General features: G+C 47.1%; 1 protein-coding gene across 4 annotated transcripts; it reads left to right on the forward strand.

The window, feature by feature from the left end:
- Positions 1-2,332: 2,332 nt before the first annotated feature.
- Positions 2,333-11,807, forward strand: CCNI2 (cyclin I family member 2). 4 transcript variants are annotated; one of them, XM_055717730.1, is made up of 7 exons: positions 2,333-2,587; positions 3,760-3,909; positions 5,342-5,476; positions 6,257-6,331; positions 7,472-7,612; positions 8,675-8,905; positions 9,673-11,807. In XM_055717730.1, exons 1-7 carry the CDS (start codon positions 2,348-2,350, stop codon positions 10,078-10,080), a joined length of 1,380 nt encoding a protein of 459 aa, XP_055573705.1. In that variant the 5' UTR covers positions 2,333-2,347; the 3' UTR covers positions 10,081-11,807. The 4 variants fall into 4 exon arrangements, with proteins under 4 accessions (XP_055573705.1, XP_055573706.1, XP_055573708.1 ...); XM_055717731.1 differs by having other exon boundaries at positions 3,763-3,909; XM_055717733.1 differs by lacking the exon at positions 2,333-2,587 and adding an exon at positions 2,597-2,744.
- The last annotated feature ends 293 nt before the right edge of the window (positions 11,808-12,100 follow it).

Raw genomic sequence — 12,100 nt, forward strand, 5'->3', positions numbered from 1 at the left:
CGAGGAAAGGAGGGGACCGGCCTGCCCCTCGCGGCCATAGGAGCTCGGCTGCAGCCAATGAAAGGAGTGGAGGGGCGGGGGGAGGGCGGGGCGTCGCCATGGGAACGGCGGGGGCGCGGAGCGGGCCGTGGCGCCGCCCTGGCGGCCTTGCCCGACGGCCCCGCATCCCGGGGTCCGCTACTGACAGGCCTCCATGGGGCTGGCAGAGCTCTGGGGGTTCTGACAGGGCTCCAATGGGTCTGACAGGGCTCCAGATCTCTGACAGGGCTCCGGGGCTCTGACAGGGCTCCAGAGCTGACCAGGCAGCAGCCCCAGCCAGTTCTCCATACAGGCAGAAAGTCCATGTCCTTCTTTTCCTGACCCCTGATCAGTGCCTCACTCCCCCCTCTACAGTATTTCTGCACAACCAAACCCTTCTGCTGGCCAGTCGCAGGGCACTGTTCCAGTCGCTGCTCCCCGTGCTGCCTGTGCTCAGACACCAAGGACTGGGATCCCAGAGTATGGCCAGGAATAACCAGCAGCAAGCAGCGAGCACAGAAACAGACTGGGGACTGTAAGTCAGTTGTGCTGTATTTTTGACAGAGGGCTGCATGCGTGAGCAGGAATGTGGACGGGATTGATGTGGGGCTTCCAGAAGGGTTTCTAATCTCACCCACTGAACTCACTAGTATATCGCAGGGCCGGGAATGCACTGGTAATGACAAGACAGGGCCATTCCCTCACCTCACCCCCAGCTGAGCATCACCAGGTGAGTCAGTTCAGCAAACACAGTCGCTTTGCTATTTACACATTGCCATAGTATTACTCAGCTGTACTGTATGCAAAGATTTGTAGACTAATAGAGTAATTTAGCACCAAGAAATGTATAACCCAAAGGGCTGCTGAGAGAATAGGGAGTTGTGTGTAGGCAGACAAAGCCGAGGAACAAGAAAATGTTTAACATAAAATATTGGAACAGGTTCCCTACAGAAAATGGTGTGTGAGAAAAACAGAGGGAACCAAGGAGCCAAGGGGAAAGCTGAGGAGAGTGGTTGTGAGAGCTGGAGAGGCCCTGGTTGGAAGAAAACATGGGGTGAAACAAGGATGCTGGCAGAGCAGCCCAGCCCTGGGAGGGGTGACAAGGATGCATATGCTCCATGAAATAAATAAAAAAGGATAGGCCATGTTGGACAGGGCTGTGAGCAACCTGGTCTAGTGGCAGGTGTTCCTGCCCATGGCAGGGGGTTGGAACTGGATGATCTTTGATGTCCCTTTCAACCCAAACTGTTCTGTCATTCTATGATCCTTCCCAGGAAGGAAAACAGCTCCCAGCAGGTGTCGGGAATGGTGCGGATGCAGCAAAAGGGTATTTTGGACAGGGCTATGACAAAGAGAAGGGCCAGCGCATTTTTCAAGGCAATAACTAGTGCCAGGACAGGGAGTAGGAGTGGATTTGGGGGCTATGCCAAAGGTTTCAATCTTTTACACCATGGCAGAATTTCATCCTGATCCCGGGAACACACGGCTTTGCCTGACACAGACAATGATCTCTGTGCAGGTGAGACAGACCCACGTGGGCTGAGACAACATTCACCTGGGAAGCACCATGCAGTTTGGACCAGCAGAGTGGTGATCTGGTGATCCAGAAGAGCCATTCCTTGTGAGATCATGTTGCGAGCAGAACAAGGCTGTGCTTTCCCAGGACAAGCACACTCGCACAAGGAGCTCCTGGTCAGAGACCCGCTGATGTCTGTAGGAAGGAGATATGCTGGAAGGACTTTCTCACCCATTGATGCTGGTTGGAAGCAAACATGGGGTGAAACACAGATGCCAACAGAGCAGCCCAGCCCTGGGAGGGGACAAGGGTGCATATGCTCCAAGAAAAACAAAAAAACCCCAAAACCTTCCCAGTGTCCGGAAGGTGACCTGGTGATCCAAAGAAGCGATTCCCTGCCGGATCAAGCTGTGAGCAGGACATGGCCACGCTTTCCCGGGACAGGCATGGTTGCACAAGGAGCTCCTGGTCAGAGACCCGCAGATGTCTGTAAGGAGATATGCGGGAAAGGACTTTCCCGCCCACTGATGCTGGCTGGAAGCAAACATGGGGTGAAACACAGATGCCCGTAGAGCAGCCCAGCCCTGGGAGGGGACAGAGTGCATATGCTCCAAGAAAGACAACCAAAACCATCCTTCCCAGTGTCTGGAAGGCGACCTGGTGATCCAGAGGAGCCATTCCCTGCCAGACCAAGCTGCGAGCAGGGTACGGCCGCACTTTCCCAGGACAGGCATGGTCGCAGGAGGATCCTGTGGCCCGAGACCCCTGGTACCCGTACGAAGATGTGCCGGGACGGACTTTCCCACCCGGTGCATGGCTGGGCTTTTCCGTGGCGGCTCCACTACACAGCAGGTTCGGGCTGGGACCTCGCAGGGGGCGAGGGCTCCGTGCCGGGGGTGCCCGCAGGCACCACCCCCGCGCTCCCCGGGCGGGCCCTGCGCAGCCGCGGATGTCAGCGGGCGGCCCGGCCCGCCCCAGCCCCGCTGCTGCCCGGCGGGGCCGCCCCGACCCCCATGCCCGGCCCAGCACCCCCGGCGCGGCCCGGCCGGGCGGGTAAGGACGGCGGCGGGGCTCCCCGCGGCGGGGCGCGGGCGGGGGGCGCCTCCCGGGGCCGGGGCTCCCGCGGCGCTGGCAGGGCGGGCCGGGCGCTGGCGGTGCGGGGACTGCTCGGTGTCCCGCGGGGGACGGTCGCGTTCAGGTCAGCCAGAGGGTAAGCTTCTAATTAAGCTTCTAATTAATCCCTCTCCCCACCCCCCCACCCCCCACCCCCCCCCAGCGGCTGAAGGATGCATCAAATTTGACGGATAAATCTTTTACATTATTCCCTCTGCTGAAGTGGTCCAAGCAGTCAGGTTTGGATGCTCTTGACATCCAGTGGCAGCAAAAGCCCAAATCCTGTGCGGTTCCTGCTTTCAGTGACACATAGACTTCGCAGAGTTTCAGCATTAGAAATGTAGAACAGTTTCCAGAGGATTCATGTCACTTTGGGGTTTTTAATGGAGCTGTAGAGATAATGGTGTGAGCTTCCAGAAAACACCAATGAGGAAGCTCACACTCTTTACAAAAAGCAGAAGTTTTATCTAGTAGCATCTTTTTCTGCTGTTAAAACACCGAAGTGTAAGCATTGAAATAGTTTCAGGCTGAAACGTTCTCACTGCTTGGTTCCTATGGGAAATTATTCAGAAATGTTTGTTTCATGTGGATACACGCTTAGTCTGGAGAGTGGTGTTTCCAAAGTGTTGCTGTTGCCTTGCCTTCAACAGTGACAGAGAAAGATTAAATTGCTCTAAGGAAGACTGCTAACTAGGAATTAATAAACCTCCTAAGAACAGTAATCTTCGAGCTTTTGTATGCAAACAGACCTTTATTTGCCAGAAACTTGAAATCAGGTGGTAACGGGTTGCAATTTAATAGCCCTGCAAATGGAGAGCTGAATGTGTGAAACAAGATAAATGAAATAACAGGTACTGCTCGACCCAAGGTTACTCAAGCAAGCCTAGGATGAAAAAACCCCAACTGCACTGTTGTTTAGCCATGACATGTTCTCCTTCATCATGAGCTTCCCCTCAGGGAAGAAGGATGGCAGGAGTACTGTCTGCAAACAAAAAAGTTGTATGGCTGCTCCTGACTTCCTTCTCAGCGTTAGAGAGGCATCACAAGAGGAAACTGTACTTAGTACAAGGAGCTGGGATGTTGCTTTATAATTCTTTTCTTGGTTTTGACAGCAGCTCTCATCAGGGAAACTGGCTCAAAAAACTGCTATGAAGTGCCCTGGGCCTCCAGAGAGCTCGAGACTTGCCTTCTTCCTGGAAAATGCCTTAGCCAGAGAGGCTAGGATTTGGAAAGTGCCAGTTTTCCAGAATCTCACCCTGAAGGTATTCTCCCATGTCCTCTTTGGAAGTCCCTAAGGGACTCTGCAGAGATGCAGTGCTGGTCCTGCCACCTAATCCACCTGAATGCAAAAGTCATCCCGCATGGACTAAACTTCAGGAGTGAAGGGGGAGGAGGGTCTGCATTTGTCCCATCTTAGATCTTACGAATGCCCTACGTAAACCAGGTGGTTTGCATTTTGTTTCAATTCTAAGTATTTTTGGGAACTGTGGTGGAGCAGGCAAGAGCAGACAATCAATGGTAAAGCCATAAATACATCACATTAGGGTTAACTGTGCTCAGCACCACCTTTGAGTCCTGTCTATTCAGATGGGAGAAGAGGGAATTCACTGATGCCTAACAGAAATTCAGCACCCCATTCCTGGCTCCTAAAGCAAGTCAGCCTGCTGCCTTAGGAAGCTGCAACACTTAGTGGCCTCTGTGTCCAATGGCAACAGTTATGCTCAGCTGTTTCTGTAAAATGCATGAGATCCGTGGAAGAAGGCACAAAAGTGCCCTGCTAGTCTTGTCTCTTTTTTGCAATAGCATAGAAATGCTATTTTTAACCAAGTATCCGTGGAAGAAGGCACAAAAGTGCCCTGCTAGTCTTGTCTCTTTTTTGCAATAGCATAGAAATGCTATTTTTAACCAAGTATTTTTACTACTAAATAAAGCAAAATAGTGAAACAGCTAATGCAATGAGTAATATTGAATGAATTGGTAGTAAATGTCTGTTCTGCATAACTGCTACACCCTTTCAGTTCTCCAGTGATAATATTCAGATGGGTCATGTGGCACGCCGTGAGCTGTGTGTGGCATTGTAATGGCAGCCAAAGTCCTTCCTCTCACCTGAATTCATCTTCAAATAAGATATAAGAAAGAAAAAAAATAAGTACATTTTGCCTTGTGCCTTGGGGGAGTCATAAACCTGGCTGCTGTGGTCCCAGTGCTAAGCAAATCCAAGTTCTGTTAAAAAAGAAATCTTGAAGAGTAAATCAAAACCTGCTCCTGACTGCCCGTCGAGGCTGGCTGAATGAAACACGTGCTGCATGGGAGGCTTCAGTTTTCTCAGGAGGGGGAAATAACAAGCACACTCAGCAGCTTGTTTGTAAGAGCTCAGTTTGGTGGTTCATACGCACTGTGCAAGTGGAGGACCGGGTGCTTCCCCATTCAGTACTCCAGTACAATCCAGTACCAGGCCCTCGTAAGCACAGCTAGAGCCTGACTGGGTGGACAACACAAACGAGTGCTTTAAACTGCTCCAAAATTTGCCCTTGCTCTGTAGACACAGCCAACAACTTTCTTCATTTCAAGCCTCCAGACATCAGAAATGTTAATTAGAGCACTTGGAATGAGTCGAATCTTCTTTTGGAGATATGTTAACAAAATCGTCAAAGTACTAACTGTATTTTTCTTCTAACCTTTTCTTCCCCTCAGGGAACAGATATTTCTCTGTCATGTTACAAGGAAGCAGTTCTCTGGATTGCAGAAATAAACTCTCAGTTCCAGTTTTACCCTGAAACATTTGCCTTAGCTACCAGCATCTTTAACCGATTACTGGCATCAGTAAAGGTAGAGAATCTCCGTCAGCTTTTTCCTGGCTAGATTACTGACTGGGGATGTAAGGAGTATGTAATCAGTTTATATACAAAGCAGATACTATATTTGGCAGCAGATTTAGGGACCAGTCAGGGTCTTTGCTAGGGAAGGCTTTTAAGCAAGTGTGTATATATAGATATATGTATGAACGAACTGGAATGTTTGATGAGGTTCCACTGATTTATAATCCTTGGTAGAAGTGTTTGTGTGAATTGTAGTCCAAATGCTGTGGTAAGTACAAAGACCTCATTATCATCTGGTTGTCTCTGCTAAACAGAAAACATCTGCATTATAATTTTTAATGTTTTCATTTTGAAACCATTATTTTTAACCAAACCGTGGGGCCAACTTTTTCTGTCATTGAAGTAACGGCAAAGTTATGAGTTGAACTGAGCCTTGCAGCTCTCAATTCTATTTAGATCAATACCAGCATTTGGCAAAAACAGATTAATTAACATCTCAGCTGAGAAGAGGAATTACATTGTAAATACTGTGGCACTGCGTAGTCTAAAAATTGTGGCCTGCACAAATAAAAATTGCACCCAGAAAAGGATTTATTTTGTTTCACTTTGGATTGCCTTGCTTTGTTTGCAGCTTCAAATGAGTCTCTCTGCAGCTAAACTAATACAGAAGCAATTGTAGTTTAAATGAAAGTTTGCAATTTGTGCATCTGTCATAGAATGACAATTATTTACCCCTCACGGACTGTTACCTTCTTTACTCAGTATTTTCTTCTTCTTCTTCTCCCTTCAGGCCCAATTAAAGTATCTTCAGTGCATAGCAATTTCCTGCCTTGTCCTTGCAGCAAAAACCAATGAAGAAGACGAGGTCTGTATGTTTAATATCAAACACACTAAACTCATCTCTTGTGTTCACATTGCTTGTGTTTCCAGGTCTTTCAACAACTTGGCCTTAATGAGGAGGTTAACTTGTTTACATCAGGTAGTCCTTAAGGGGTGACAGTAACATTTTCAGTCTTGTTTCATAGTTGCTTGGAAGAATTGTGACCTTTATGGATGAAGGACTTGTGTTTGCTTATGTAACGGCTGTGTTCTCCTTCCCTTAAGCCTCTTTCTTCAGAATCCATGGCTCACAGTAAAGCTCAGTCTGGGGGGACAGTCAAGATGCATATGCACAGCTCTGTGGCACATCAGAGTGCTGTAATTCCGTTGTTATGGGTCCTGGGAGGGTAATGTAGGCACCACTGAACGGAGGTTCTTCAGAGGAAGCTTAAAATAGGTGAGTTGCCTTGGAGTCAAAACTGGTTTCTGAACCTGGTGAGGAAATGACTCAGGTCTGCGCCTCAAGGTGAGCATGTAAAATCAGCCACTACCCATGCAAGTGCGAGATTACACAGGATAATCTCTCATGGCAGGAGCGCACTGATAAGACTTCCTCAGGCATTTACAGACATTAGCCAAAAGCATTTCAGCTTGCATTTCTCCTCTTTCCTTCACTCTGTTTTGAAAAAGAACAGGAAACCTAGGAGTTGGTGTCAGACACGCACACCTCTTGAACAACTGTTGCTGTAGTGAAGTGATCTTCATAGCCTTTCTTAGGATGTGTCACGCTGAGGCTATTCTTTTCCTCTCAGCTAAAAAGGAGGAGCTGAGTCAATGACCACAGGAAACAAGACAACCACAGGCGGCCCCGTAAGCAGGCGAACAGGAAGCCTTCTCCTAGCTCATTAGAGGAGCAAAACGAGACTAGTAGCAGGGAACACGCATCACCGATGCAGTGTTCAGGAGGCTCACAGCAGCCCAGGAGGCGAATGACATTGTTGGTGCTGTGGCTTGGGTTCATAGCCAGCTGCCCTGTGGTGAGCATGGGCCAGTCATTAGGATGGGAGTTACCTGCTTGGTGCTTTGAGACGTGTATAAACTTGTCAGATCCTTTCACAATACAGAGAAACACACACAGCACTGTGTAAGACGTTGGCTTCTTTATTTTTAATTTTTTTTTTTACAGGTAATACCATCGGTGAAGATGCTCGCAGCGCAGAGTGGTTGTAAACGCTCTCCAGCTGAGATCTTGAGGATGGAAAGAATTATACTAGATAAGCTTCATTGGGATCTTTACACAGCAACACCAATGGATTTCTTAAACATTGTAAGCACTAAGTTTTGCAAATTTTTTTCTTTAAAGAAACAGCTCCTTATCAAGTAAGACTAGAAAACACTGATGCACACACATAGGCACACCCACACATCCTTCCCAAGACGCTTTGCAAACTACCTGTTCTTAGCCATCTGCAAGTCTTTTGAAGAATATTACAGTGATTTTTTTTTTAATTTATTTTAAAAATTTTCTACCACTTAAAACCTTTCATCTTGCTCAAAAAATTTACTCTCATCTTTAAAGGACAACTAAAGTGGACGTTAAAAAGATTCTCATAATGCACAACTATATGCCATTTTTATTTTTTAAATACACACTGCAAAAATATTTCTAACTATTTCCCTTCTATTAATACTGTACATAGAAAGCTGTCAAGAGTTTTGCTACATTTGACACACAGGTTTTTTTCTTAATTTTCCTTTTCATCCCACTAATTATTTACCCTTGTTTCAGGCAATGAGACTACCCCAATCTGGCACTTAGTTCAGATTGCAGTTACTAAACATTTGATAGAAACAAACTTTGTCTTCAAGAAATGATCATGTGCTAGTAAGGCAAAAACCATGTGATACGAATACATCCTGGATCCCTTTTTAAGGTTATGTGCAAATATTAAGCCATTTTAGGCTGCTGATTGTGAAAACTGCCTTTCTTAGGTGCTTGTTTCCTCAGTAAATTCAGAGTGCAGTCATTATTACTGGTTTTACTTTATTCATATCTGCTGGCCTGCAGTGAATCTCCTCAATAGCAATCCGGATAATGTAGAAACTTCAGAAACTGTTAGGAAACACAGACCTTGTACATTCAATATAAGCTTAAAAACCCAGTTCAATGGTTGGCAAGTACAAACACAAAACACCAAGGGAAAAGAAAAGAAAAAAAAAAAAAAAAAAAAAGGAGGGGGAAACCCTTTAGGCTTCCTGATATGAGATGAAATTAGTCTGTACTTCTGGTTGATAACATGAAAACATACAAAGTTCACTGACCTCTGTTGTTTGTTTTTTTAAATATATATATATGCGTATATATATATATACTTTATCTTCTCTCCAGTTCCATGCCATGGTGATGTCCAAGTGGCCCCATCTACTACACGGGCTGCCTCAGATGAATCCTTCCCGCCACGTCGCATTCTTGACCAAACAGCTACAGCACTGTATGGCGTGCCACCAGCTAGTGCAGTTTAAGGGCTCCACATTGGCTTTGGTGATCATCACCTTAGAGCTGGAGAGGCTGACTCCTGATTGGTTTCCCGTTATTACTGATCTGCTAAAAAAAGCACAGGTAGGAATCAAAATGGCCTTTGGTCACAAATCTCAAGGCCAGGACACCAATAAATTAATAAAGCACCCATGTACTTATGATCAACTTTGCACTTTAGCAGCCTTCTGAGAAGCATGTGTCCATGTTCTGCCTTTGCTGCAGACCTTGCTAGCGCTAACAAGAGAGGGAATAAAAGGGCAGTGAAGGGCTGGGACTGGGGAGGAGGCCTTCCCTTTGGCAGGGAAGGGAGATTTCCAATTGCTTGGCCAAAGTGCCTCCTAGGCAAGGAGAGGTTCTCCGCAATGGGAATGTTTGAGAGCACCCAAAAACCTGCCCACTGTGTCCCCAGCCTCCCACTGAACACTGCAAAAACTTCTAAGTACATTTACGTTGCTTTTAAAGTATAATCAGTTTGGCTTCTAATGATGCACATTAAAGGCAAGCTCTGTTTGTGTTTTTTTAAAGCTTTTCTCCAGTTTCATACAACACTTGCCTTTTAAGACAGTGTACCTAAAAGGCTAAAGACCCAGGCTGTCAGCTTACCTTGGATCCATTTTGTGGTCTTGAATTTGTCTGAAATTGCCCCCCTTTTGTGCAGTAGTTCAGGAGCCCCTGAGGTTAACTCAGGTTAAGTGTTTGGCATCAGGGCCAACGTGCACATTGCTGATATGCTGCGCTGAGGCATCCAATGCAGCCTGTCCCTGCCCTCCCTCCAGTTACAGGAGCAGTAGCCAGAAGAGAGTACTTTATCATGAACTTACAGAAAATCTCTTCATCTTTCCTTACAGGTTAACAGCATTGAATTCATTCATTGCAAAGAGCTTGCAGATCAAGAGCTAATGCACTTGCAGCCATCCAATGCTGTTTATATTTTCTGTCCCATCAGTCAGGCCATCCAGGGCCATCCCAAGGCAAGGCTACCCTGCCATGACCCTTTTGGACTGAAGAATTCCCATCAAGTGAGGTTGAAGGTCACTGAAAGCCAGCCAGTTTTAGCACCTTTCATGCCTACTACAGCCCAGATTCCTGATGACACCATGCAGACTGATGAGTGCTACGATGGATTCAGACACCTGTGCAGTGAGGATGGGGGAGCAAGTGGTGGGAGGGTGAACGTGGGTGGCTCGTGCCCTCAGCTGAAGGCCGGAGAAGGCAGCTCCCCATGTCCTCCCTTACAGCCACCTGAAAGGGACTAGTGGAGAATTACTGCCTTGGCAGCAGCAACTGCAGAACCAGTGAACAGAATGGCTGACACAACAGAGCTAAAGTGCTGCTGTGTTTCTCAGAGGAAAATGACAAATCTTCCTGTTTTTTATGTCCTTCCCTAAGCAGTGTGCCACCCGTCAGTTTTTAGCATCAAGTAAATATGGAAAGCTGGGGAGAGACTTGGTCACAATCCTAAAACTCGGGGATCAAGTTGGCAGAAGGCTACAGGTGCACCAGAGAGAACTGAATGTCTCAGTGTTGATTTTTAAAATAGCTGCGATGAAGTGTGACAGATCAAGCCTTTCATCCACTCACTCCATTGTTCTCTTGTTAGAGCTAATCTGACATGCCCCATGGGAGAGTGAGCAGGAGCTGCTTTTGAGGAAGGGGGCTCTAGAGCTGCCCTCAGGTGGAACCAAGCTTCTGGTTTAGCAGTGAGAAGACCAAGAATCAAACCTCCAGTTTTTCTTATAGGCCTTACCCTGGAATCCTGGGGTCTGAGGTCTGTGCTCCTTCCTGGTTAAGCCATTAAAGACCCAACCCCAGTTCCTACGAGATGTGGGACATTACTTCTCGTCCACAGTCACTGTTGCCTTGTGCCCTCATCAACCAGCACGTGCTGTTGAGGGCTTTTTAAAATTTATTCTGTTTTACCAGACTGGGCAATACAAATGCCTTTAATAAATCCTGCCCACCCACCCCCCACCTCCCCTTTTTATTAACTGCTAATCTCCATAGCAAAGCAGTTTTACAAACTACAAAGGTCAGTGTAAACCTCTATTGCACTTTTTAAAAAACAGCTTTACACCTTCTTTTAAAGTGTTTTCTTAGGGTTTTGGGGGGTTTTGTTTTAAACAGGGCCAGCATTTCCAGGTGATTGTTACCCTAGTTTGAAGGTATAATCCAGACAGTACTGGATGAATAACACCACCACCCTGCAAGTCCTGTCACGGAACAGGAAAGGGTTTCATATGGACCAGCACAGGCAAGTGTCTCCCATAATGACACAGGATAAATAAATAGGGAACAGGGATGAGACAGGAGCAGAGAGACACACATTCTGCGTAACAGCAGCACTCTTCAGTGCAGAAAGAAAGTTTCTGGCCTTCTTCCCCTTGCTCATCATCTTACCTTGTAGGAGAGGAATTCCTGAACATCAAACTGTGCAGGACTGACGTCCTGAGCAGCAATGTTAACACTTTTGAAAGTATTGCATTTGCCAGAACTGGCACCAAGAACAGAGCGAGCTTTGTACATCTGCAGGGAGAAAGCCATGCTTTTCTTTTTAAACCACAAAGAAAGCAGTGCCTCAGCGTTCCAGAAAGAAACATGTAGTATTAGAGACTTAGCACAGGTGACACGTGAGCAGATGTGACTTGAAGGAACAATGAAACTGAAGGAGGTCTCTGGAGGCAAGTGAAACCTACGGCAACCTGTGATCAGCAGCCTGTGCCAGGGGATGCTGCAGGGGCAGGGCTCGGCACCAGACAAGGTTTATGAGGTGCCCACGCAGCCAGGGGCCAGGCAGCAGCACGTCTGGGATATGTTACTTATCCATCCTGCCGGCGTACCACAGGGAAGGTTTTAATTTTGTGGTAGGGCTCTTCGCTCAGTGCAGCACCTTCCTTTTCTATCACAAGCTGTGACTTGACTGCCTGACTTTTTGAAGGAGGCAAGTTGTCTTTTGTAGTTTTCATTAAATAAAATATAAGCTTGGTCTGTGCGTTCTCGGTGTGCCCCTTGAAGGGTCCAGCCCAAAGCTGGTGCCCACCCAGGTCCCTGCAGGAAGGTGGGGTGCATACCTGGTTCTGCTCTCCCATCCCCTCGCCCTCTCTCAAGTGCTGTCACCAGCTGCGTTACCCATCGAAATGCCAGCAGAACTCTACACACAGTAAATGACACACTGTAACGTCACAGCACAACCACCATACCTCGTGTTTCTTCCCTCAGCTTTGATCCTATGTACAGAGTTTCCTGCCCGTAAACTGGATTAAAACCCGTTGTCAAACC

Source organism: Falco cherrug, chromosome 8 (assembly GCF_023634085.1).
Source record: "Falco cherrug isolate bFalChe1 chromosome 8, bFalChe1.pri, whole genome shotgun sequence".
NCBI lineage: Eukaryota > Metazoa > Chordata > Aves > Falconiformes > Falconidae > Falco > Falco cherrug.